This window comes from Sciurus carolinensis, chromosome 10 (assembly GCF_902686445.1).
Source record: "Sciurus carolinensis chromosome 10, mSciCar1.2, whole genome shotgun sequence".
Lineage (NCBI taxonomy): Eukaryota > Metazoa > Chordata > Mammalia > Rodentia > Sciuridae > Sciurus > Sciurus carolinensis.
The window spans coordinates 66,152,700-66,179,643 of NC_062222.1; the positions used below are offsets into that span (position 1 = coordinate 66,152,700).

General features: G+C 37.4%; 1 protein-coding gene across 4 annotated transcripts in view; it reads left to right on the plus strand.

The window, feature by feature from the left end:
- The window catches only part of Gprin3 (GPRIN family member 3), a 65,616-nt gene extending 42,578 nt beyond the window's left edge, over positions 1-23,038 (plus strand). For 2 of the 4 annotated variants that reach the window (XM_047566782.1, XM_047566781.1), the window contains exons 2-3: positions 3,209-3,349; positions 12,180-15,806. In XM_047566782.1, coding sequence (XP_047422738.1) covers positions 12,294-14,603 — 2,310 coding nt within the window. In that variant the 5' untranslated portion in view covers positions 3,209-3,349; positions 12,180-12,293 and the 3' untranslated portion in view covers positions 14,604-15,806. Of the gene's footprint in view, positions 1-3,208; positions 3,350-12,179; positions 15,807-16,267 lie in introns of those variants that run through there. The other 2 variants (XM_047566783.1, XM_047566780.1) reach the window with 2 other exon arrangements.
- Positions 23,039-26,944: the final 3,906 nt, after the last annotated feature.

Here is a 26,944-nt window from a genome sequence, read left to right on the forward strand (position 1 = left end):
AGAATAGATCCATGCTTGGAGTCTTGCTACATCTTTCCTACATAAATTCATAGAACCCTTTGTAACTTTGTACTTCACTTTTGTTTCGGTAAAACAAAGCAATCCCAATTACAAACAAGAATGCTAAGTGTTTACAAATTACTGTCCTATCTTTTACAGTTATTATCAATAGCAATAACTTTTTTTTAGGACTCACCTTCGTCAACTATTTCTAAAGCTTTCGACTTAGTTTCAAAGAAACAAAAATGCTTTTCTGCACTCACATTTCATTCTTTTAAGGTAATATAGTAGTAGCCAAATGATGTGATGGTTAGAAGAACTGATGTGAATACATTTAGTGAATAAATACATCAGTGACAGGAGCAGAGCTGGGCGGGCCCTCTAGAGAGGGGTCTGCCAGTGGCCAGGGTTCTAGGAGTCATGGCCTCTTTAGTAGATTGGACTTAGGGGATGGAAAGCTAGTCAGTAGATGGAGGTTTATTAGAGAGCTTCTACAGTATAACCCTGCAGTGAACTTCATTATTCACATACCAGTTATTTTCTTTATTTTCTTAGACTGAATTCTTAGAGGTAGAATTGTTGGTTCAAAGGGTATAGATATCTGTGATCTTCCTCATCAGTCAGTTTATGCTTCCACAAGCAGAACTGGCAATGCAGGTATCACCCTGCTCTTATAGCCATTGAAATTGTTTTTAATATTCACCAATTAAATAAGCAAAAATATGGTGTTTTGTCACCAGAATATTTTATTACATAAGGTGATAGTTCTCAACTTTGTATGCATATCCACTTGGCCTAGGAAACTTCTTGGAGTCTTTGTATCTTATCATTTTAGTTACAAAGTATTCTACATTTTTATAAAATAAGTAATGTAAATAGTTTATTGATTTATTTTATAATCTATTATTAAATATTAGTAAATAAATTATATTGATTTACACCAACAAAAAAAATTGGGGGTGGGAGAGGGAAAGAAGGGAGAAAGGAAAAGAGAAGAAGGAGGGAGACCATGGCAACAATAATATAGTCAATAAGAACCAACTGAAATGTTACCGGAAATGAAATGGCACTTTAACAGCCTTGCACAAAATCATAACATATATCTACAATGCCAGAATATGTTCCTAGCCACTATTACTTTTATGAATTCATCACAGAGTTTTAAATGTTTAAGAGAAGATCCATTGAGCAAATATATGTATTCCTTAAGTTAGAAAGACAAATCTAAAAGACTGTTGTTTGATTTTTGGTATTCTTTTAAAAAGTGAATGTATATATTACATTTTTTTCAATGTATTTCAAACAAAAAGAAGTATACTATAATCAGTTACTTGCAAGTTCCCAAATAAGATGCACCCCATCCAGGGATAGAATTAGAGATTCCCTATCTTCATAGCAGATAACTTTAGAGGAATAGAATTTATTTTCTAAATTAGCCAGTACCAAATAGAATACTGACATACATGCCTTTATAATAAAACCAGTTCTTCTTAAATTAAAATTGAGGATAGTATAAGAATACCTATTGTTACCATGTAAATCAATATTTTGAAGAGTTATCCCTACAACATCCAGGGTGTATGGTTACCTCACCTGTAGATGTCCCCTAGGGGGGAAAAGTCTATCCTCAAATGTAATTAGTAAAAGTTAAGTGAAAATCATAGAAACGGTGGCGTACTGTGAAGGCAAACCAAAATGAAAAAGCAGCATTCTCTCATTCAAACCTGTCTGCCCGGAGCATATTGTGGGCTGTTCACTGCTGTCGGCACTCAGGGACATCAATGAGCAAGAATGACAAAAGCACTGCCACTCAGAGCCCGCATTCCAGCAGGGAAAGACAGTCTGTGTATAATACAAAAAGTGGGTTGATGTTTTGATGGAAAATGGTACAGAACAGAATAACAATTGAGCACAGCTGGCTTCAGAAGTGACAGAGAGTGGAGGTCAAAGGACTTCCAATTTAGCTGTAGCCTGGTCTGCAGGGACCTCCTTTGGAAATGAGACTTGCCTGGTTTCAAATTCCAAATTTTCCACTAAATGTGTGCATTTGGTGAGCCAAATTTCTCTGAGCCTCAGTTTCCTCATCTGTACAAAGACAACCATCCTTTGGAGCCTGTCATAACATAAATAAATAACACACAGGGTCTGGCAAATGACAGAGAGAATATTAATCTTGAAAAAGAAATGGGTCAGATAGTGAGGACATGTTATAAACGGATAACATGTACTCTGTCTTATTTTATGGGCAATGGGAAACCATTCGAATTTTTACATAAAGGAGTAGCATATTTACAAAGTTGACATTGGTAAGATGTGAGGGTACGTGTTCAGAACTGACTGAATGAAACCTATTGTATTAGTATGATAAATGCAGTTAAGCCTGGAGAAACCAAACAGGTAGATTTAATAACTGGCAATTAAAATATGTTTTTCAGACTTCATGTCTTGACATTTAATTGGTTCCCAAAATGTAGACAGAAAAATAAAAATAAATGAATTTTATTTTCTTAATTATATCCATTGATGTTTTGACCTAATTTCATAGTTTGACTTTAGGTCATCTTTGAATTTTCTCTCTGAGGGATGTATGATTCAAAGACTAAGTCCAAGAGCTCCCAGGAATAGGAAAGTGGGGGAGAAGGGAGAAATTAACTGATAAACAGGAGTCAGACAGTCTGGGAAAAGTAACTTAAGACCTTTATTTTGTGGTCTAAGAGAAATCTGTCTAAAAACATTTCTGGCTGTTGATTTTGAAAAATGCTAACATTGCCTAGCTGGGAACTTGTAGATAGCCAAGATGGATCAGGAAACTATGGTTTCTTTTAAATAGTTGCATAGTCAGGTTGACCTTCACAGCAAAACCAGAGGATTGGAGAGTTGGAGGATTGGGCAGCACAAATCCATTGTCCCAAACAGGGAAAATTCAGGGTACATGGATGTCAAGAACTGGCTTTTAAATTTTTCATTATTTTTGAATAGATAATACATTCATATATAATATATATAATTCATATATAATACATTGTCATATTTATCCTGGCAGAAATATTTTCTGTATAGCAAGCAGAGATGCTCGTTTTTCCCTTTTTAATACAAACAGTAGCATATTAACTATACTTCTCTGTACCTTGAAGGTTTTTATTATCATTGGGTTTTATTTCAGTTGTTATTACTATACTTAAAAATGTATTTTGGATATTATTCACAGGTATTCATTCTAAGGAAGTTTTCTTTCCATCTGAGGTAACTCTGCTGCCCTTCTAGATCAGTGATTCCCAACAAGGAACAAGTTTATCCCCAGGAGACATGTGACAAGGTCTGGAGACGTTTTCGATTGTCACAACTGGAGGTGAGGATGCTACCCGGCATCTAGTGAGCAGAATTCTGGGATGCTGCTGACATCCTCCGGGGGAGGACAACATGCCCTTCTTTTCCTCTCTATTAAGAACTACTGGGTCCAAAATGTCAGGTGGCAACGTGAGAAACTCTATCCTAGATAAATGTATTTCACTGATCACATTAGATACATCTCACGAAGCTTAGGATTCTCCAATCTAACCTATGTGCTGAATAAAATGAAGAATCCACTTCCATAGTGCATTGGGGGTATATTTTTGTTTGCCATTTTTCTTTTTTTTTTTTTTTATGTTTCTTTTTCTCTTATAATACCCCAACTCTACGTAATGATTTTCAGGAAGCATGAGCCCCTCAAAAACACGACTATATTGATCTTATTTGTATTCGTATCCTAAATGGCTGGCACAAAGAAGACATTTAGCTCATTAAATGAATGAATAGATATTAACCGTATTTCCTAATTGTTTCAGTGTGACTTATGAGATTATTTTATTTTTAATCAAAGACAATTCTTTTTTTTTTGACCTTTAATTTCTAATATCCATTTTTCTTTGAACTTATATGGACACTGTTTTTCTGTCCCACAGTATAGTTGTGCCAGGAAATGTCAATTGAATTAGAAATATTGGCCTTTTCCCTGATTCAAATGTCTATAGAGTGCAGCTTATTGTCACACTATTAAGCCACTTAATTATATACAGTCTTGCTCATTTACAGCTTCTGATTGAATTTGTCTTGACTCCTTGATTGGATTGAAATCTCCTTAAGGGCAAAAAGCAAAACTTTTATGTACTTGTGATGCCTGACTTAGTGTCTTACAGACTGTAAAGCATGAGAGTGACAAATTTGTTGATTCTCTCTCTCTCTCCCCCCTCCTCTCCCTCACACACACACACACACACACACACACACACACACACACACAACTCACTGGCCAAATCCAAAGATTCTGACCCCAGCAAAAACTAAAAAAAAAAAAAAAAAACTTATTAATTTTCAATAGCAGGGCACCCCTGATTCTCTCAAACACAATCAACGGAAGAACAGCATTGCAGCAGAATAAACTGGAAGCCTGGAGGAATCGATTTCATTGCTTTTTCTGGGGCTTCTGTGTTCCTCAGGAGCAGATCGACCCCAGAGAACCAGCTCCACGTATAGCTCCTTTTTCACATCTATTCCCATCATCACAAACATTGCCAGCAGACACTTTGCCATCGTTCAACATGATTAAAGACCCAAGCGTGGGAACCAGAAGAGAGACTCCTCACTGGTGCTTGACATGAGCTAAAAACAGAAATCATTAATAAGCTTTCAGCCTGCTATGGGTTTGGGGGGCGGGGAGTGTCTTCCACTTAGGTGCTCACCTCTGCAACTGGAAGATGCCTTTGCCAGAAGGGGAGCAGGGGGCAGAACTTGGCTAGTTGGGGACTTGGGGATGGGGAGACAGCCAGGGAGAAAAGCAGCAGGATCTGAGAGGTCAGGGAGGAACAAGCAAGGACAAGAATACTTGTTTGTGAGGCTGAGTGGTGTGTGACTGATGCTAAATATAACTTACAGAAAATTGGGATGCAGAGCAGCTTAGATCATATCTAACATAGGATTTTAAAATGCAAATGTTTAGTTTACTTCTATTAACTTGTTATTTAACCATGATTTAGCTTTGAGATCCTGTTACCTGCTCTTTGCAATTAAAATAAGCTTGCAATTGAAGTCCTTCCAAGCTGAGATGCAAAAGAAGACAAAAACATTTAGATTTAAATATCTGTCAGGCAAACCAAGTAGATGAAAAGAGCCAGCTTAATTAGAGAAGGTAAAAATAACAAAACTTAAATGGTTTAGCGATCTCTTCTCAAGAAGAATTCATATTTTTAAGAAAAGCTTATTCTAGGAATTTTTAATATCAACTTTATATTTATCTGTGAATTAACTCCACAGGTAGGAAAATTAAGGGTTAATTTCTCAAGGTTACTAAAATCAGAATCTTTTTGATTTTGCTAAAAAGGTTGCCAACTATCTACATGCTTACTTGTTCAAATCAGAAAAGGGCTCATTGTTGCGTTAACTTTGAAGTTAGCTATCGCTTCTTCAAATGATAGTCTTTAGGCTGAGGCTTGAGAGAACACATAGTAAACTTATTTAACATTGAACCATTGAAGATGGACTACATAAAATAATTTACCTTTATTAACTTGAACTGGTAACCTGGTATAAAGGCTATGCATTCTTAACAGCTGGGTTCTCTTGGCTTCTCTTGTCTGATTATGTTTCTTGCCCAAGTCATTGAGTTTGTTCCACAAAAAAAGTCTCTCTTCCAGCTGTGTTAAATTGGTTAATCACATGCACTCAAGAGCCACATGGTCTGGATTTAAATCTGGTCTCCACAGCTTACTGTTTGTGTGACCTTGAAGTTGACTCCAGTCTGTAAAAGTGGAGCTCGGAGCAGGACTGTCTCCTGGAGTTGTTCTGAAGAATGAGATCCCTACAGGACAGTGCGGAATGTAGGAAGCAACAAATAAGATCTTCCTGCTCCATATCACAGAAACTGTCTGTGCAAATTATATTTGACAAAAATGGATTATTTAGGGTCTTTGTGCTTCCTGAAGCCTTATTTTAACTTCCTGGTTTTTATCCAGTCCTAGTGACATTGGATTCCAGTGAGAGACCAAGCCACGCTCTCATTTTTTCTAGAAAGCGTTGAACAAAAGCAATGGATTGGAAGAAAGGATATCGCACGTTTCTCATGATTCTTTTGTTAAAGTGACGATTTTAATTGAAAGCACACATGACACTGCTAGTGAAGCCAGGCAGAGCAGCCTCTTTCAGCCCTTCCAATTTGCTTTAGCCACAGTTTGAAGGAAAGAATCTATTTTTCAGCTAATGTCTTGTGAAAGTACATTTGGCGTTTAGTGCTATTAGTGTCAGGGTGTGACCTTTTTAAGGAAAGAAGAAACTGTTCTTCCCAACCTGTGTGCATTTCTTGGGATTGGATCACTTCTCCTTAGAGCCAGGCACTGGCAGGATCTGTTGGGCTGGAATGTCAATATTGGAGGCAAGACTTGCTGTTAAAGGGGGCAGAAGATGGGTCGAAAAGGATGCCAGATGACCTTTTGTCTTCATCCTTCTCTTGAGGCTTAGTAGTCCCTCACTTCTTGCCTCACTCTTTTCCAAAAGTATCTGTCACCTGATGACTAAAATCTGCTTTCTGATGGGTCGTGATGGAAGTGCTTAACTGAGGCCCTCTGCAAGAAGATGTGATACCATTCAAGAGATTGCTAGAACAGTCCTGCCCTTTTTCTAGCAATGCAACAGTTCTATAGGGGGCAAAGGTCATTGCTGCCCTCAGTAGTAACACTATGAGCTGTAGTACATCAGCAGCCTGCTGATCTGGACCACTGAGATGCTCTCCATTCTGGCCAGCACCGCTTTGCAGGATGTCACAAAGGGCTGAGACTCCCTGCTTTCTTATTAGCCTGGGTGCCTATTATGAAAACAGGCTGTGTGGCATAGCCTGGTAGTGTCAATTTTCAGTGAACTGGACTTTGCATAAGGTGGCCAGTTATGAATGGCACTATAGTCTGTGTTAACACCAGCAAGGCCGCCCCTGTGCTGCAAACCACTTGGAAAGAAAAATACTTCCTCTCCTCTGGAGATATATACACGCATATCTTTTTTTCTTTCTTTCTATCTTCTTTCTATAGTTATAGAAAATAAAAAGGGTACAAGCATGAATATTCATTAGAATTTAGTTCAACAGGAATTAGCAGGTATCAGACCTTGAGTGGGTTACTTCATCTCTGGGCCTCAGTTTCCTTCCCTGTAAAAGTGGATGTTTACCCTGCAGTCTGACTGCATTGTCAGAACAATACTTTATATCTTTTCTCAAAATTTAAGGGCAAAAGCACTAAAGGATGTGCTATTGAAAACACAGTTCCATTTAGACTTAAAAACAGACTAACTTTGAGATACCTGGAGCTTCTGTATGATTTTTGCCCAATTCAGGAAGGATTTGCAAGGCTATGGACAACCTTATAAGAAAATCCTATTTGCTGCTGCAGATGACAAAGACCCTCTCCTGGATCAGACTTTAGTCAGGCTTCTCTGAACTCTCTTGTCAACTCTGTAGGCTTCAAGATATTCCTGCAGAGTCCTGCTGAGCCAGCTTAGAATCCCCCATCACGGATATCCAATCTGCTGGCCTGCCTTCAGCAAGAAACTTGTTATGCAATCCATAACACTTCCCCTACCCTTAATGTTTCATCTTACTAATTTTCTGTCCATGACCCTGCTCAACATGTTCCTTGGCTATAAATTCCTACATATTCTTATCATATTTGGATTTGAGCCCACTCTCTCTCCCCTATTGTGATAATCTTGACATCAATTGCAAGAGACCTGAATAAAGTCTTCCTTTTTCTGTTTTAACATATATCCAAATAATTTCTTCTTTAATACAGATCAAAGCTTAAATATTGAGGTTTTAAAAGAGGTAACACTTACACAGTGCATGCTATGTGCCAAGATGCTATTTTTTCTAAATGCTAAGCCTGTTTCTAATGAAAACCCATTGAGGCAGTACTATCATCATTATCTTTAATTAATAGATGAAACTATTCCCTGGGAGGTTACTTATGCAAGCCCACAGAGGTAGAGCTGGGTAGTGGAACTAATATTCCAATTCAGGAAAGTTTCCCCAAGTTTGTGTTCTTGAGCTCCAGGTCAAACTGCCCTAGGGGACTGGATGGACATTAGGCAGGGAAGTCTCCTCTGTCAGTACTACCCTTAGAGCACAAACTCAGCTGCACACAGGACTTTCCTAATATTAATGAGCAAAGCAGGAGACTAAGACATGGACCACTTGGAGTGTTCATGGCCATCAAAAGGGACTGTCCTTAGTGCCACCTAGTTGTTGTCATCTGGAAATGCAAAGTTTCAAATTTTGAAATAGAAGCACACAGGGAGAAATCTGTATTTTTATGCAAGATTTCTTCAGTTCAGAAGGAAAAGAAAGGAAAGGAAAAACCATCTAGTAGACACACACACACACACACACACACACAAACACACACACACACCCACACACGCATTCTCCTGAAAGAATTTATTCAGTCTGGAGGCTACCTGTTTGCAACTTTTTTCTTAAAAGTCTTAAATCCAATTTCAATTAGATTTAACTAATTAAATCTAATAAGGATAAAGCTATATACTCCTTACTCTGAAGCACAAAATAATTGTTCTTAAAAAATTTTGTGTGTGATCCATGGGAGACTGTAGATTTTACCTATTTGGTGTGGGAGGGAAAAGGAGAGTGTGGGAGTAGTTTTGGAGCTTAGGAGTGTCTCCTGGACTCATGGAGATACTGCAATGATTCCATTAGCAGCTATGTTTGAGATCAGTGATTACTTCTTATCTACTAATAAATCAATAGATTTCAAGTTAACAGGTGCTAGCCAAGCAATCTGGACTTTGTTTCTTGATTCTTGATTCAACCTCTATTAGCAAAGCAAATGAAAGAAAATGCTCTTTCAAAGTTAAACTAACACGCTCAGCTGTGTGTGGGAAATGGAAGTAAAGACAATGACTGAGGATTTTATGAAGTCATCTTCATTAAAGTCTTTTCACTTTCAGTTGCTGAACTTTGTGCTGTTCCTATTTTACAGTCCTATTTGGCAAATGGGATTTCTGGGCTCCAGCCACATAAGATAGGAGACAGGCTGTACCCTTGGCTTTATGAGAACAACCCAGCTTTACATAGCAGGTGTCTAGTGTTCTTGGTTTAAATTGTCTAAACCTGAATTCCTGATACACAATACTTAAAAAATAAGACACTACATTTTCTTACTTCCAAAAATATCATTCCTTTCAATTGTGTTTTCATTAATATTTTATGTCATGGGTAAAAATTTCCTGTTTGGAGTTTAGCAGGCTTTTAATAAGGACCATTTTAGAGGGAAACTGGATCAATTAACAACTTTTTATGCACAAAACTCTGTACTGTATCCTGTGGAGTAAACAAAAAGAATCAATAAGCATCTCCTTGCCTTCCTGGGCTTTTTAATACTTGTGGAGAAATGGGATATTTGTATAGATAACAATGGTACAAAAACAGAACATGAAAATCACAAGATGAAGGACAAGGCGACCAACCTTTAGGATTTTAAAAAAATAAAATCTATGATTTGAAAGCTTTAGAGAACTTCAGGAAAGAAATGGAGTTCAAGCGGGACCTTGAAAACTCAGTGGGCTTTTTAGGATAGGGAAGGCCAATAGTAGGAGAAAAGATATGATAAACACAGATGCAGATGAGGGATAAAGGGAAAGTGGCTTGAGGCACAGTAAATGAATGCAACAGAAAACTAGAGAAAGGAAAAGTGGACTAGAAACCTAGCATAGTGATTTGAAGAAGCAGAAAGCAGTCGAGACCAACAATGGGAAAATATTCAACTCATTAATGTGAATAATGATGTTACAAGATAAGCTGGTTTGCGGGAGAAAATAAGTTTGATTTGCCATTCGATTTCATATGATAGAAGATCAGTCAAATAGGATCGAATCAAAAAGTAAATGTACTTGCACAATCTGAGCCCAACCAGATAGGACTTTGCCTTCTTTTGACACTTTGTAGCCCAATTTAAGATTGTTTAATGTATCATCAATCACATGCAAAGAAGTAGGAATGTTGGAGTTGGAAAAGTCCTTAGAAAGCTTATGATCCATTTTTCCAAAGAGTTAATTTGGGGATCAGAGAGATTAAATGATTAGCCTGAGGTAACATAGTCTTTTAGTGATAAAAATATTAAAATATAGTCATCACTAATTTCTGATTCATGGCTTTATCCACATGCCTTAACATCTAGTTATCCTTTCTAAAAAAGTCTATACATAAGTGTACATATAATTTTACATAAGTATATAGTCCAGGTTGTATCAGACAGGTTTTAAAAAATTCATTATTTTTCCACTTTGGGGACCTCCATCTCCCCTCCCTGTTCCTAATGCATCACTTTCCTTTCATTAGATAAATAAGTATAAATAAGTGATGTGTCTTATCCTAACTATTTTTAGAATCTATAAAATCATATACAAACCCCTCTCTGTGTATGTGCATGTGCGTGCAGATGATGTGTCTTAGGTTATTGTTTTTACAAAAATAAAAATGTATGTGCCATTTTCTGTATCTCACATTTCTCATGCACCTGTACCTTGAGAAAATCCTCCCCGGGTAAAAAGTTAGAACCTAATCAGTTACTTGTTTTAATAGCTGCTTAGTGCTTTATGGTAGTAGGGACATGTCATGTACACCTTACCATTTCCCCCACTCATGGGGGTCAGTTTGTTTCCAGTTTTTCTTCTACAAACAGTATTTCAATAAACATATTTATCTTGCTAGGCACCTGGCACTTGCCTGTAATCCCAGCAGCTTGGGAGGCTGAGACAGGAGGATCACAGGTTCAAAGCCAGCCTCAGCAATTCAGTGAGGCCCTAAACATCTTAAAAAGACTCAGTCTAAAAATTTTTTTAAATTTTAAAAAAGGGCTGGAGATGTTGCTCAGTGGTTAAGTGCTCCTTGGTTCAATCCCTAATACTGAAAGTAAATAAATAAACAAACACACAAACATAGTTATCCCTGTCTCCATATATGCTTGTGTTTTTATTTCTATTGATAAGAGTTTGTATCATAGAGTCAAGGACATGTGCATTTTCCGTTTTAAAAACTAACCTGCTTCCCTAAGAAAGCTATAGTAACACACATTTTGCACTTAAAATCAGTAAAAAACACTTTCTTTCCCTAGGTCTCCCCAGGTCACTGCATTATAAGCCTTTCATTTTTTAAAAAAGGTTTTCCAAGTGCATTTGGTATGAAGTAAAATCTCATTGATTTATCTGCATTTATTTGATCAAAAATAAATTAGATTATTCTTTCATAACCTTGTTGGTTATTTGGATTTCTTATCTTCTAAGTTGTGTTTTCATATTCCTTAGACATTTTTTCTAACAGATTATTTGGCCTCCTGTTAATTTTTCAAACCTCTTGCTATATTATATTATCACCTGCTCCCCAGGGATGTAAACATTTTTTCACAAATCTATCATATCTTTTGTCATGCAAAAGTTTTGAATTTTAGTCACCTATGCTTATATTTTCTCTTATGTTTCTACCTTGTCAAAATAAAATAAATGTCCTACTCCTATATTATTGATGATTTTTAGATTTTCTTACAAGATTTTAATTCATTTGTTTATTTTACATTTTAACCTTGCTCCATCTATGTACAATTTATTTTGGAATTTGTATAAGATAAAGACTCTTTTTTTCTTCCAGAAGACTAAGCAGTTTATCAGCACCTTCTATTAAGTAGTCTATCCTTTTGCCACTAAATCAAAATGTCTTTTTTGTCATAAATTAAATTCACATTTACATTTTGATCTATTTCTTGATATTCTATTTCAGATATTATATAAAGTTTGGGCTTATTACAGTCGCTGATTTAATTATAGTAGCTTTACAGTATTTTCTGGTCTCTGGCAAATTAGATTCTACAAATGACTTTTAAGGTAGTTACCAGATGTAAGTACTTACATTAAAGACCTATTTTCTAGACAGCATTTGGATACAAGTAGAAGCTGAAATACCAAAATAATATTTGTATAGAGTTAAAATATTTTTTTTCAAAATCTTTCTTCCCAAGGTTTATTTTTACATCAACGGATATAAGAAGAAAAGGCCTAATGTGCTTATGTGAGCTTATAAAAATGGCAATTCTGTACACTTTTAGTCCTTAAATGATGTCCTGTATTAACAGTACTGTTTCCTTGATCCCCAGGCTGACTCTTCAGCAGAATCATCTCTGACTGTGTCTTCACTCTGAGTTCCCACTGCTTCCCAGCAGGAACACCACTCAAGGGAGAGCTCTGGAGTGTTTTTGGAAAGAAGTTCCATGGGGACTGTACCTGACCCTCTGAGATCCACTAAAACTTCCCTGATTGCAGCTTCTTTAAAAGAAGAGGCTCAAGGAGAGCTACAGGCTGCCTTATCTCAGTTGAGCCAACCAGCTCAACTGGGAAAGAATGCCAATGGCCTGGCAGGTGCCCCGGCAGAACCAAGCCTCAGCCCCATCCCAGCTGCTGAGGCCATGATGCAGGCTTGTGAGCATGAGACCACCCAGCCAGCCATGTCTTCTCCTGGTATCTTCAGTGAGGCGGAGGAAGCATCTCCAACACACAACTCTCCTGGAGATCCCCAACTGCTGGAAAGTAAAGAGCCCATAGCACCAACCCTGAGCCCTACAGCAGGAAAGGATCTTATACGCAGACCATTTACAATGCCAGTCAATCAGCACACCCACCAGGTCATCCCAGGTGATCGGCCCAATGCCAGCACCTCTTCAAAACCTGAAGATTCCTTGGTGAAATCTCAGAGAACCTTGAATGGAGGGCAGACTGAGAAGTCAAATTGCCCTGCAGGGAGCACCTGTGGCAGCAGCAAAGATCAGGCATCCTGTGGTTTTCCTTCTCAAGAAACAATCCAGAGAATGGGAACCGTACAGAGCACCCCGGCCTCCATGTTCAGTCATTCTTCAGCTCTTGCAGGTGGACCCGAAGGGGAAAGGCAGCAAGCCATCTGTGACTCCACAGTGAGGTCCTGTGAGCCTCCAGCAAGAGAAGATGGATGTTCAGAGAACAAACAACCCTCTGCCACTGCCTCAGACACCCATGGTACAACATCTGGGCCACCTCACTTATCCCATCTCACTAGAGAAGTTTCATCGTGTATACTAGATTCAGAGAAGGCGTTATGGTCAACCCAACAGGTGTCGAAGTTCAAAGAAGCCGGTACAATGACCAACCAAGCAGAGAGTGAGAGCAAGGAGGCCCCCAGCAAGGCTCGTCAAGATGCTGAGGTGCAGGCAGTGGCAAGCGTTGAAAGCAGATCAGTCTCCACTAGCCCCAGCATCCTCACTGCTTTCTTAAAGGAAACCCCTGCTCCTGAGTGCTCGGAACATCAAGAGCAGCTGCGTGTCATTTGCCAGAGCAGTGGCAGTGGCAGTCATGTGTTGGAGCTCTCTAACAGCATACAAGTCCCCCAGGAGGCAGGACAGTGCCCTGGCATTATGCCCCAGGTACACATCCAGGTAGCTGCACCTGTCTCTACAGCTTTCCAAGGGGAACTTAAAGGACTGAGCCTACCAGCGGAGATCCTGAAGACCTCATCCGTCAGCAGGGCCTCCAATCAGGCCCAGGATACTTGTAAAGAAGATGGGAGACCAGCAGGAGTGATTCCTGTGAGGGAAGAGTCAAACTCTAGACAGCTTTCAGATGCTAATTCTAGCTCACTGAAAGCTAGCCCCATTGACCAGAGTTCTACCAGTGCAGGCAGTCAAACTGAAGTAAACCAGGAACTGGGGACATCTGAAGTCAAGACTTCTGACCACAAGACCGACCCAGATTGCAAACTATACGACTCCTGCAGCTCTGCCAGCAAAGAGAACCAGTCCAGGAGTTTGGACCCCACTAGTAAAGGAGGCGCAAAGGAGAAGAAGTACGAGTCTCCTCAGATAGTAAAAGAAAAAGAGCCTGCTGGCACTGATACTCTAGATGCCAAAACCCTACTGCTCAATCCCAAAGCTCAAGAAAATGCAGGTGCAGGATCAACTGCTAATCCCACACCCTCCCCAAATAAAAAGACCCAGGAGGGCAGCTTAGAGGAAAACAGACAGACCAAGACAGCCACCAGCCTGAGCCTACCCCCGGATGCCATGGGTGACTCCAGCCCAGGTTCTGGCAAGAGGACCCCTTCTCGATCCGTCAAAGCCAGTCCTCGCCGGGCCAGCCGGGTCAGCGAGTTCCTCAAAGAGTTAAATGTGACAGCAGCCGCTGCTCAGGTGGGGCTCACACCAGGAGAGAAGAAAAAGCAGCTAAGCACAGACGCCAAGCTCCAGCTGAAGCAGTCCAAGCGGGTCAAGGACGTCGTGTGGGACGAGCAGGGCATGACCTGGGAAGTGTACGGTGCTTCCTTGGACCCGGAGTCCCTGGGAATCGCCATCCAGAACCACTTACAAAGACAAATTCGGGAACATGAGAAATTAATCAAAACACAAAGTGGCCAGACCCGGAGATCCATTTCCTCAGACACTTCCTCAAATAAGAAGCTGAAAGGGAGGCAGCACAGCGTTTTCCAGTCCATGCTGCAGAACTTCCGTCGCCCCAACTGCTGCGTTCGCCCTGCCCCTTCTTCTGTGTTAGATTGAAAGGGAACACGTATTGCGGGGGGTGCGTGTACACACATATGGTATTCATACGTGTCCATCTGTGTCACAGCATAAGTTTTTTTCTGAGAGACCAAGAAGAAAAAGCAAGTATTAACTATAGGAAATTGCTATTAAAAATTGTTGAATCCTTTGAGGAGGATCCATAAATAAAAATAGCATTTCAATGTGAAAGAAAGAACAAGAGAAGAGAAGCAAGCTTCACTGCAGATTTGCAACCGTAATTAAGTGGAAATCATATTTACTGTTTTTTTTAACTATGACATTGCTTATAGAAATAATACCATTATACATGAGTCATTTTGTATTACTGCCTCAATTTATCACTTAATGGTATTTCCATTAAAATCCCCACTTTATATTAAAATGTAAAAAACACTATTAGCAAAAACATTATAATTTCTAGTCCTATTGAAATAAGATTGCTGTTACCACACAAAATTTAAGTAGGTAATAAGAACCATAATTTAAAAATTTGAAACAAATTTAACTCATTCCTAGGCCAGATAACATTAATGAGAGCATTTAGATGTGTAAAATACCAAATATGAATTAGTATTTGTAAACACCTACAGATAGCCCTTTTCATCCATCTTGTATAGCTTTTAGAAAATATAAGTTATATCAGGAGAATTAGCTAAGGCTTTAGATATGAATACTGTCCAACTACATCCAACATGGACTTACATATACACCTATTCCTGCCTGTTCCTGCACAGAAGGCAAGGTGCATCTCTGTGAGTCTAACCAAATTAAATTCATATTTTCTTACCCTAGAGGAAGTACATGGGACTGGATTCTTGAGATGAGTCATCACATAAGAGATAGTAGTAAATTTTATGTGATACAGAAGTTCTCCAGTAATATTCTACTGAATTACAAAGTTCCAGTAAGGAATTATAAATAGCAGATTACCAAACTCTGTTTTATCTGTGTCCGTAAAAGGAAGAGCTCTTAAGTAACAAAAATTATACGTTCAATCTGGACTCCTGTAAACAGTATGAATTTGTGGCTTTCTTTTGATTTGGTTCAGTAGTTTCTAACAGCAAATGTGGTCAACACCAAAGAGAATGGAAGTTTTCTTATAGGTAGACAAATATCACCTGTTTAGGTCTATCATCTGGAGTAAAAAAAAAAAAAAGATAATTTCTGCAAACTTTTTATTTTAAGAGAAATACCATCATATCTCAACCTTTAAAGTCAACAAAAAAAGAAGTCAATGTAAGAATGGTTTGTGTTTGGGCGGGGCACATCCCTTGAGAACATTGGCACCTATCTGAGCTCAGCAGTCACTCCTCTCTAGAAGAATAGGGTATCCCTGGAACATAGGGGCATCCTCCAAGGCACTGACCACCAGCAGCCACTTTCAAGCTAGGGTCCTATGGGAAGGAGAATGAGTCAGAGCCCTAGAAAAACTTCCCTTCCTGGATTTGTCATGGGAGAGCGCTGGCCTCCATCTTGCCCTTAGAAAGTCTCACTGCTGGATGTTGGAGGGGTACTGATTACTTTCTCTAAACTCCTTTCCCCGAATGAGCCACAAAAAGAGTATCTGACCATGCATTTTTTCTTCAGAAATTCAAACACCATTGGTACAGCCAATTCCCAATATCTATCTTAGCATTCTTCAATTTAATTCTATTTTGCAGGTTCTGAGCATGAGGAGGAAAAAGTACCCAAACTCTGCACTGGGTACAACCTACTGGACACAACCTAAATTAGTAAAAGCTTTTGATTTCCTTCAAAGCAATCTAACTGTTTGTGCAGCCTGCATAAGAAGACCACGGTGACAGCCTTGTCAGAGCCTGAGAATGGTAATTACAGTTGTTATGCTTGGAAATTATAATGAATTTTTTAAGTTTCTTACTAATCGGCCTCTATTAAGAATGCTATCTAATGTAGAAATTACCATCAAATTACAAAGCAAAACACATTTAATGATTAGAGATTGAATCTAAAACTCCCTCTTCTGGACTTAAGCACCTATTTTGACCAGAACTCCTCTGTCTCCTCTCTGTCACTCACTGGCAGTTGTTTTCCATCACAGGATAGCACACGCGCTGTGTATACATAGAGTACACCTTGTACACCCAGGAGCAGCTGTCGATAGCATCTACTCCAGATGGGTGGGCCTGAGGTAATCCTCTGCTGTGAAGTGGCTAGAACAGGCTGTTCCCACATAAACATAGAAGAGAAGAAAAATTCAACATCCGGCAATAATATTTACTTTCATGAGTTTAGAGTAACCACATGATTTATAAATAGTGAAATGAAGCAGAGATCTTAGAGACGAATGTAGGCATTGGTCACACATTAAGTAAATCAGAACCACTCAAATTGGTATTGTAGTTGTGCCTCTCAAACCAAAACTTTAAGCAAAAGTGTTTGATGAAATGTTTGGTTTTTTTTTGGTGCTAAAACTAATTTCTTGATTTCTTCAACACTCTAGAAATGGTCACAAGATAGTACGAAACGTTTCTTGTTTTGTTCTAATCAAATCTTATAGAACTAGCAGCTTTTAGAAACCATAATAAGAATATATCATCAGATAGATGGGAAATAGGAGATAAGAGGCTATTTAAGAGAGTTTTTACATTTTAGTACCTAGCCTAAGCTGCTTTCAAAATAAACCATGCTTGAAATTCTTCCTTTACATCAATCTGTGACACAGAATTAGGCAGTTAGTATGTCATTCGGGATGTCTGGGATTCATTCAACAAAGAAAGTTGCAAATAATTTTCCTGGTGGACTTTGAATTTGCTCAGTCATTCCTTGCTTTACCTGCATGATGCTCATTGAGTTGAAAATTGAGAGATGTTTGTATTTGTCCTCAATTTCTTTTAAATGTGATTTGATCCATTTTAATATACCCTACTTTTAGATTTATAGAGAGGAAATGTTTTATTAAATCAAGAAATAGAAAAATACTCCCTAAACCAGTAATAAAAGATGTGAGTTAGAACTTAGTGTCTGGAAGGTCATTCAACATTTAAAGTGTGAAGATACTATACTGCTTACCAAGAATTTTTATTTAAATATTAATTGTTCTAGGAATATGATCACAAAAAAAAAGCCTATGCTTTTTTACTGCCATGTGTTTATCTTGAATGCCTTTCTAATCATGTCTTTTTAAATTACTGGCTTTTGATGCCACAGACTATTTTACATACAGTAAAATCCTGATTAAACTTTCTGTTTTGAATTACTAGCATAAGTTGAATATTTTTAATTCCAAGTTAACCAGAAACCTTTCTGTTTGTGTCCAAAATGAAGTTTGGATAAAATGGATTAGTATGTTTTCCTACCTTTCAAATTCAGCTATATTGAATGTAATTTGATCTTTCGTAATTTTTTAATCTTGAGAATCATCTGAAATTCATTATTTGGGATACCAATATTTTCCATGTTATAGGTTAAATATCAAAATTGAAATAAATTGACCTGAGTACACATATGCAACGTATACCCTATAGGTTGAATTTTGAAACCAAATCTTTAATAGGAGCTTGCAACCTTAAAATAGAAAGCAAAAGAGGAAAATGGCATTTGGTTGTATCCCAGAGTGTTGAGATGTTCTATCCCTAGTTTATACTAATGTTCCTCTCATTTTAGGGAATTTCTGTTATTCTGGGAATAGTTGTATATATAACACCAAGAATAGAATATGATGGGACTTTAAAATTTGTTTACAGAGGATGTATACAATGTGCTGTTAATGTAAATTGTCTGACCTTTGCTATATTCACTCCATTACTGTTTTGATGCCAAATTGTGAGAAATTATTGTCTTCTTTTTCTCCTACATCTTGTGCAAGTGTTAAAAAAAAATTGCCCACCTCTGGTACCACATAATTCACCATTTTTCTTGTCTACATTTTCAGAACCAGTATAAGAAAAACAATATATTAAGATAAGGTTTGCATATATGTATATGTGTTTTTATTGAAAATCGGGCATCTGTAGCCTTGTGTAGACCTCTACCTGCCTGATTGACTAAGTCTCCACAATGTTGCCATGGAGAGGAGGCTGTGTACTCTCTCCTCCTTTGTCCTGAATGATGTTTGAGAAACAAAGCCTGTGAATTTCCTTCTGTGATAACACAGTGAGCCCAGCAGTATCTGGGATGAGTGAGTTGACCACCTTGTCCAGCCCTTGTTTTGTCTACACAATGAATCAGAAGTCTTCACGTCCACTCTAGCGTTTGCTTTTCACATTCATCTGAGCATTTTGTTTTCTGATAGCAGTGTCTTTCAATGTCGTATGTATCCCTTCGGGTTGATTTTCTCCAAATGTAGGTTAACTGCTGCCACCTGGCAACTAACATGCAATTTACTGAATCTCCTGTCCATCCTTGTAACTGTATCCTTCTTAATGAAATTCTGCAACTGGCTGAGTAATTACAAATGTCATCTGTGCAGACACATGGGCTTAAGAATGACAACACAATTTTGAACACTTTTTCAAAAGGGGAAAAATACTCTATAAGTACTGAAACAAATTTCCATGAACTTTATCCTGCTCTTGGTGAAAAAAATTTTTCTCCTTGGCTACAGAAATCGAATAAGCAATGACCAAGGACATAAATGAGTATGAACTGAGGTGGAAAAGTTCTGTCTCACAAGTAATCATTGACATCTGCTGAAGGTCATTACAGCTACTTTTAACTGTGAACACTCACCAGCTAAACTATTTACTTGCCACAACCAAATAACCTCTCTCAAAGTAAATCCAATACGACTGTATATATGTGTAGATAGAAACAACAAAAAGTCCTGAAAAATGACTGTGGGCTGTTGGGAAAATTAAGGTGATGATAGATATAAAAGACATTCAAATAATCATGGGATTTGGTGAAATGACTATGGGGGCAAGAATGGTGCGACAAGATATTATTTACAGGGTTTTTTAAAACCCAGATATCTCAGATACTAATCATGAGAATAAAGACTGTTGAATATGAAATTAAAGCCAAGCAATAATGTGCCAAAACGAGGCAGTTATACCAGCAGGTGCATCTGTTATAGGCACACTGTTATATAATTATGGTTTGCTCTATGAAGACTTGACTGTAACCCAGAGGATAAAAGAAGTGAAGGCATAATTTCTGCTTTCTTGTTGAATAAACTTGTTAGGAGTTCCATAAAGAGGCATAACATTAGTGAGCATGAGTAGAGACACAGGCAACGTCTCTGTTTTCATGCTAGCCAAAACAGAAGAGGAACCACTAAAAGGTTTGCTGGCTTAAAACTCAAGACAGCTCCAACCAGAAACTTCTGTCAAGAGAAGGGGATAAATTTATGGTAATTACTCTTCCTGGACCCTAGCACTTTCCAAAGCAATTCAGTTAACTCTTCCAAGAGGATTGCCAGTCTTAGCTTAAAAAATGGGCTCCCAGATGTAAAGTCACTAAAACATGAATACTTGTATCCAAAGGGGCCACAAATAATGCCTTACAGAAAATGATGTTCCAGATGGTCAACTCTAAATACTAATTCTTCAAGTGTCTTTCTGGGTTAAAGTTCAAAATATTAATTGACTGCCAAATAGCAGGAATTAAAATGACATATTTTACACTTGAGGAAAAGATACTGGTAATCAACCAATAAGGTGATAATTATAAAGAGATACCCAAGTGATTTAAGTATTTTAGGGAAAATTAAATGGGAGAGAAATGCTAACTTCTTTCTTGATCTTTTAAATGTGGAGATGTCATCAATTTATTTCTGGGAAGAAAATTATAGCTTGCTCTTTTACATTACTGCCAGTATTGCTGTTTGTTACTTTAAAAATTAAATTGTCTCTTCTTTTATCAGCTAAACAAATTCTTTCTGATTCCTATCACTGCTTTTAATAACATGTAAAGACTGTGTGTAGAGCAAACTATATTGAATGAGTAGAAGAGGGTTACCCGTGTTAATCAGCATCCTTAATGATTTTAGTTTAGATTTTTTAGCATTTGTTTTCAATCACATCTTTGAGTAAATTGTCTTCTATTATGTCTTAAAATGATGCTGGTAAATCTGGAGAGTGCAGTATTATAGTTCTACTCCTCAATCCCTGGAAGAGAGGAGAGACTGATTCTTTAAGGGCATCCACAGATAACTTTTATTGAGTTTGAGAGAGGTCAGTATGACCTGACAACTCAAGAAAAATATCTACTAGCAATTACTAAATTTCTAAATGTATTTATCTCTGTTGTACTAATGTGTGAACAATATGTTGTGCATAATACCATTACTGGTTGTGGTATATCAGTGCATTCTGTAAGTTTATACAGTCTGTGAGTGATTGGCTTGCTATTTTTATGTGTAGAAACAAATAACATGCTGTATCCCATTTTAAAGGCTGACTCTTGTCATCAGGTAGGCACATCTACAAAAATGAATAAAGTCAACACAAGTGTGCATGTGTGTTCAATAACTAAATTCGTCCTTTCATTTTCCAAGGTCAGAAAGGGCTGTTTTGTTTTGCTTCTTTTTCATCTCTGAGAGTAGATAACATAATCATCACAAAGGCTGAATACAGTAATCAGTACACTGGCATATTACTAAAATATGCCAGGGCTAATTACCCATGCCATTCATCACAGGTAAGGTCAGTTCTTTGACCACTGGGAAGATTTACATTCCTCACACATCCTCTCTGTGCTAAGTGTGTGACTAGGATGTACATACTATGGGTGTGATTGTGTACATACCTTGTATGAATTATCTAAATCCTCAAAGCAGCTGCAGGAAAGCAGGAAGAAGAAACAGTTGTTCAAAAGCCTCAAAAGGGCTAATCAACAGGTATTTTCACTTTCTACACATAAAAATGTATACTTAGCATCACTGTAAATAGCTTATCCACATATATATGCACACATAAATGCATTTTACTCAAACTGGTGTATTTGAATAAATCACAAAACAACTAATTGAAAGCTACAACATTCCTTTTATGTTTTACAATAATTAATGTTAAACCCAATTCTTCCCCTTACGTGGTGTCTCTCCCTGGTAGCAGATTTCATGTTTAGGAAGGGTCAGCCCTCTGAGTTATAAAAATCTAGTTAGCATCTTACTGAGGCTGGTACCAGTGCAGCTTCCAAATACTAATGCTGTTTTTAAACACCGAATTTTATATCCAGGGATGACAAATACTGGGGAAAACCACTTGGGTTTGGAGACTCCATTTGGACATATATCAATATGTTTGCACAGGCTAATAAAAACCCTACATTTTTTCAGAGATGTATCCCTAGATTTCAAAAGCATGTGAAGTTACTCAAAGTAGAAAACAGTTTTAGGCATTATTCTCCTGGTATCAGCCAAATTAATTTTACTAATACCAAAGAGAAGTCAAAGATTAAAATTAAAAAGAAATTACAGATATGGTGTCAGTAGGATAATAAGCTATGAGCAATTGGGAGTTCCTTAAGAAGGACTCAAAAAAACTAAATTACTCTTGTTGATAGAGATTGTGTGTCTAGTCATTAGTGGGTAAGTGTTAACACTGGACAAGATTTTTTCAACTTATCACAGTCCTAACTGGTGAATTTATATTGCTCAAATTTCTCTCATTTCTTATCAAACAAAATGATCTGTTAGCGATCCAAAAGGTCTGATTTGGTTCCAAAAGCCTAATAGAATTTAACCCTGATCCCTCAACACAAAATTATACTGACTGGTTACTGGACTGAAGATATGAATGGAAACACCACAATCACCCCCTTGATAAATAATTTCTTTTGGAAAAGTACAAATATAACCACTTCTCAGTAAGAGTTAACAATAACATTTAAATACATAATCATGTTTTAGAGAACGATGCGCCATCTTTTTACCTAGATAAAAAGAAAAACTTAACCACATATAAACACTACGTTTACAGCTATAGCTGGCAATGTTTTTTAACTATTACAAATATACTTGTTTATAAGAACAACTTACCTGAAATCTTGATGTTTATCAATATTTGTTGTTGAGTAAAAAAAAAATTATGTAATTTTGAAGATGTGTATTAACTTATATGACACCCAGAAAAATTATAATTGTTAATATGAGAATCATTTGTATGTAAATATTCAGCTCAGAAAGACCAAAACATTAACATTAAATCACTAACAAAATAAAAATATTCTAAATGGAAAGTCTATTTATAAATGTACCAATATTAGAATCTAAAATTATGTCTTGTCATAATGTCTATATACGCAGATCATAAACTGGTTCCCATATTCCATGTGTTGACCAACAAAATTCATTTCCTAGAAAAAGATGGAATGTTATGATTTATACATGAAAAATAAAAGATTTTGGATTAAATGTACTCCCACCTTCATTTCAAATTTGATTTTTGAATGAATGTTAAAATACTGAAATTCAATTTATGACTTAGTTTTACCCTCAAAAATTTAGAAAATAATTTTTTTGCATTTTACTTCCCATAATAAATATAATATAGAATAAAATTTACTGGTTGATGTTGTTACTGCTGTTGAAATTGTCCTTTTAGCCCTGGATATTTACAGTGAGTTGATTTTCCATGTGACACATTTCTGCTAGGAATCTGCAGGGGAACTGAAAGTATTTATAATGAAGGAACATTTTACCTTTAATTAAAATATAATTCCTTAGAATCAACAATCCTTCAGAGTCATCCAAAGCAGCAGTTTTTTTCCTGTATTTGATATTTGATGGCAAAGTAGTTGTGTGTGTGTGTGTGTGTGTGTGTGCGCGCGTGTGTGTGAGTGAGTGTGCGCGCGTGTGTGTGTGTGTGTGTGTGTGTATGTGTGTTCTGTTGTTCTCGTTTGGTGAAAGTAATGAGAGGTTAGTATTGGTGGACATACAAGGGGATAGGGTAGACAGCACTTGGAATACCTTGTGTCCAGGCTCAGCTGCCTCTTGCCCTGAACCATCCAGCTATCTTCTGTGCAGTTCCACACTCTCTGACTGAGCAGGTTAATCAGAATCCTACCTTCTGGATTCCTAGAAGTACCTAAAAATTCCAGTCATGTCCTCTACTCTGGCTTGACCATTAATAAAACTAATGCTATAATTAGATCCCTTTTTTTCTCCTTGCATCTATCATCAATTCATTAAAGAATTATAGAGGAGAGATACAAAATCTATGAACCCAAAGTCTCAAAAAGTGATTTGTTTTCCACAGATTCTAAACCTCCAAGAGTCATCCACTCTCTCCAACTGATGTGTATGTCTAGATTCATACTGTTTTTACCTTAAATAATGCCCCAAGACTGCCATTATCTAACTCTTGTATAGTTAGACATTCATTCTTGGCAAAGTTAAACCTCATGGAGTTCCAAAGATATAAATGCCATTCATGGACAAGCTAATCAGGCAATAGTCCTCAGGGCAGCTTTAGAAACTATCTTATGCCTTAGCTGTTCATGTCATAACAGCAGTTGGTGGTCTCATTAGGTGCCATTTCTAGCCAAATGTTCTCACTCAACCACATCTTCAGTGTTGAGTAGAATATAGAAAAGCAACCATTTTAGCATGAGCTGGCTTCACTGGACTGATTGTGAACTCAAAATTACCTTGTTTCTTGTGTAAAGTATTCTGCTGTTTGTAAACCTTGCAGGATCACTTTCAGTCTACCGCTCTCAGTCCATCTGGGCTGCTACAACAAACAAACTAAGTGGCTTATAAACAACATAAATATACTTCTCACAGTTCTGGAAACTTGGAAGTCCAGCAGATCAAAACAGATTTGGTGTCTGGTGAGGGTCTACTTTCCAATTCACAGATGGTGTTTCCTTGCTGTATCTTCACATGATGGAAGGGGAGGGATCTCATTAAGTTTTCTCTTGTAAGGGCACTAATGCCATTTCTTGGATTCTGTCCCCATAACCTTAATCACCTGGGTTAGAATTTCAACGTGAATTTTGAGTGATCACAAACTTTCAGACCACACATATTCTTAATGAACTCATGAGTGCCAACGCAATTTAATTTTTCTCAACACCATTCTAAATTATCTGTGAGCCAATTTACAGAGTTCTAAAATGTTTAAAACCCATAACTATCTTAACAATATTCTACAGTCAATTTTTCTAAATATATCATGGAGGATAAACATAGTTGAAATTCAGATTGTCAGGATAGACTCTAAAAGTGCTCGCAGAGATTTCTGGTGGGAGTATTGACTTCACCAGAAGGATGTTTTCTTACACCTTTATTTAGTTCCACTTGACACTTATCAATCAAACTGCACAAGAACTTTGGCCTATCATTTAAAGAAAAATTAAACAATATCATAGGTGTTTAAAGGCAAGTATTTACTTATGATCTATGTTCTTTTAACACAAATTAAAACAAAAATAAATAAATAAATAAAGGCTATGTACCAAGAATTCTGCTGCATCTCAACCCTGGATAATACTGGGAATAAATGCACACTGGTTTTCAGTCCTTTGTTTTAAGTGTCAGATACTTATGACATATAAATTAGATGAGATATACTTGTCCATAATCAGGCTTGGCATCAAAAAACCCTGGGTTCAAATCACAGCTTTGAGTCATGCAGCTGAATTCATCAGCTGAATCATTCAGTCTTTTTGAGGCTCAGTGCATTTATGTGCAAATTGATGATAACAATACTTTGTTAGTTACTTCCTTCCCCTATCCTTTGAGTTTTTTTTTTTCTTCTTTGTTTAAACTTTATCAATCTACTGTCGAAAGCATGGAATTTTGCCATTTTCTTCTACCTAATGAACATTTTATAAATATTGATAAAGACTAGGAACGGTTTTAAACCCGACTATGAGACACATCTGATTTGACTTTAAAAGTATTTTCCTTTTTTGTTTAAGTCATGAAGAAACTACATCCAAGCATTCATAGTTGTCAGAGCTTTAAGAATTAGGAAAAGATTTTGATTAGTTTTGTCACATCAAATACTATTTTTAAATATAAAATTAAATACCAACAAAAAATATTACCAATTCAAATAATGAGGGAAAAGGGGAAAGAAAAAATTTAACTATATTAAAATTTAGAACTTAACTATGAGAGAAGAGTCCATATGCAAATTAAGAAAGTACTCATAACTGACAAAATATTTGAATCTAGAAAATAGGAAGAACACCTACAGATCAGTTTAAAAAGATGAGCAGTACAACAGAGATTAGTTAATGTCAAACTGGATAAGCAAGCAACATAAATGTATGAAAATACACTCAACTTCACTAACAAATCTAGTTCCTGCAGCTTACTCCTAGGGGTTGAACTAGAAGCCTATGTCTAAGAGTTAAGAGAGAGCACTTGTAGGGCTGAGGGTCAGACCCTGGGAAACAGATTTGTGATACCTGAAGGGAAAAGGAGATTTGAGGTCCATTTAAGAGAGTAGACATGCTTTATTGCAGGCAGCAGCAGCCCCCAGTCTCTCAAGTCTTTCCATTGACCTTTTTATATGCAGGTCAAAGAAGCTACAGTGCCAACAGTTTACATAAGTGAGCGCATGCTCACAACAAGATATTTATGACCTACGGTACATATGCTGAATCAGGGTGTTTATGACCTTAGTCACATACTGAAAACATAGCCTACTGGAAGTCTCAACCAGGAAGCAGAACTATAGCCTTCTTGGACCTGCCTTACTACACTTCATCTTTATTAAAAGATTGGCAAATAGGAGATCTGCACATGCAGGAGCAAGTTACTAAGGATTACTAATTTGCAGATCTGCAAATTGGATATCTGCAAATTGGTGATGCCTGAGTCTGGATATGAGGCTATAGGGAGAAGAATCTATGGAAATCGTAGGACAGAAAGTTAGATGGAAATACCTGCTGTCAGGAAAATATGAACTTTCAAGATCCTCTTGTCTCCTCTCCCTCCCTGGTCTTCAACCAGATTATTTGGCAAAAATAGAAACTCTAGGAGTGAAAAGAGAAAAGAGTCAAAATCGCTACACTTTTCCATACTGGGTTGTTGTATTTGTCAGCCTTACATTAGTATAATGACATCCCAGACACAGGCTACTTATGAAGAAGAGTTTTATTCAATCACATTTTGAAGGTTCAAGGGTCAGGTACTGGCATTTGTCAGTGCTCAGGTGCATCACAACATGGTGGACAGTAGTTGTGGTAATACAAACAGAAGCAAGCAAGTCATTACATCTCAAACTAGGAACAGAGAGGGGAAGAGAATGAGCGGAGCCAGGCTTTCCCATTTTGTAACAATCCTGCCATGAGAATTACCAAAGGGGTCACATGAGAACTACCTTCATCCCCTTTCACCTACAGACCTCCAAGTAGGCCCCCCTTCCCAAGGTTTCCACCATCTCCCAACAGAACCACCCTTCACACCAAGCCTTCAAATA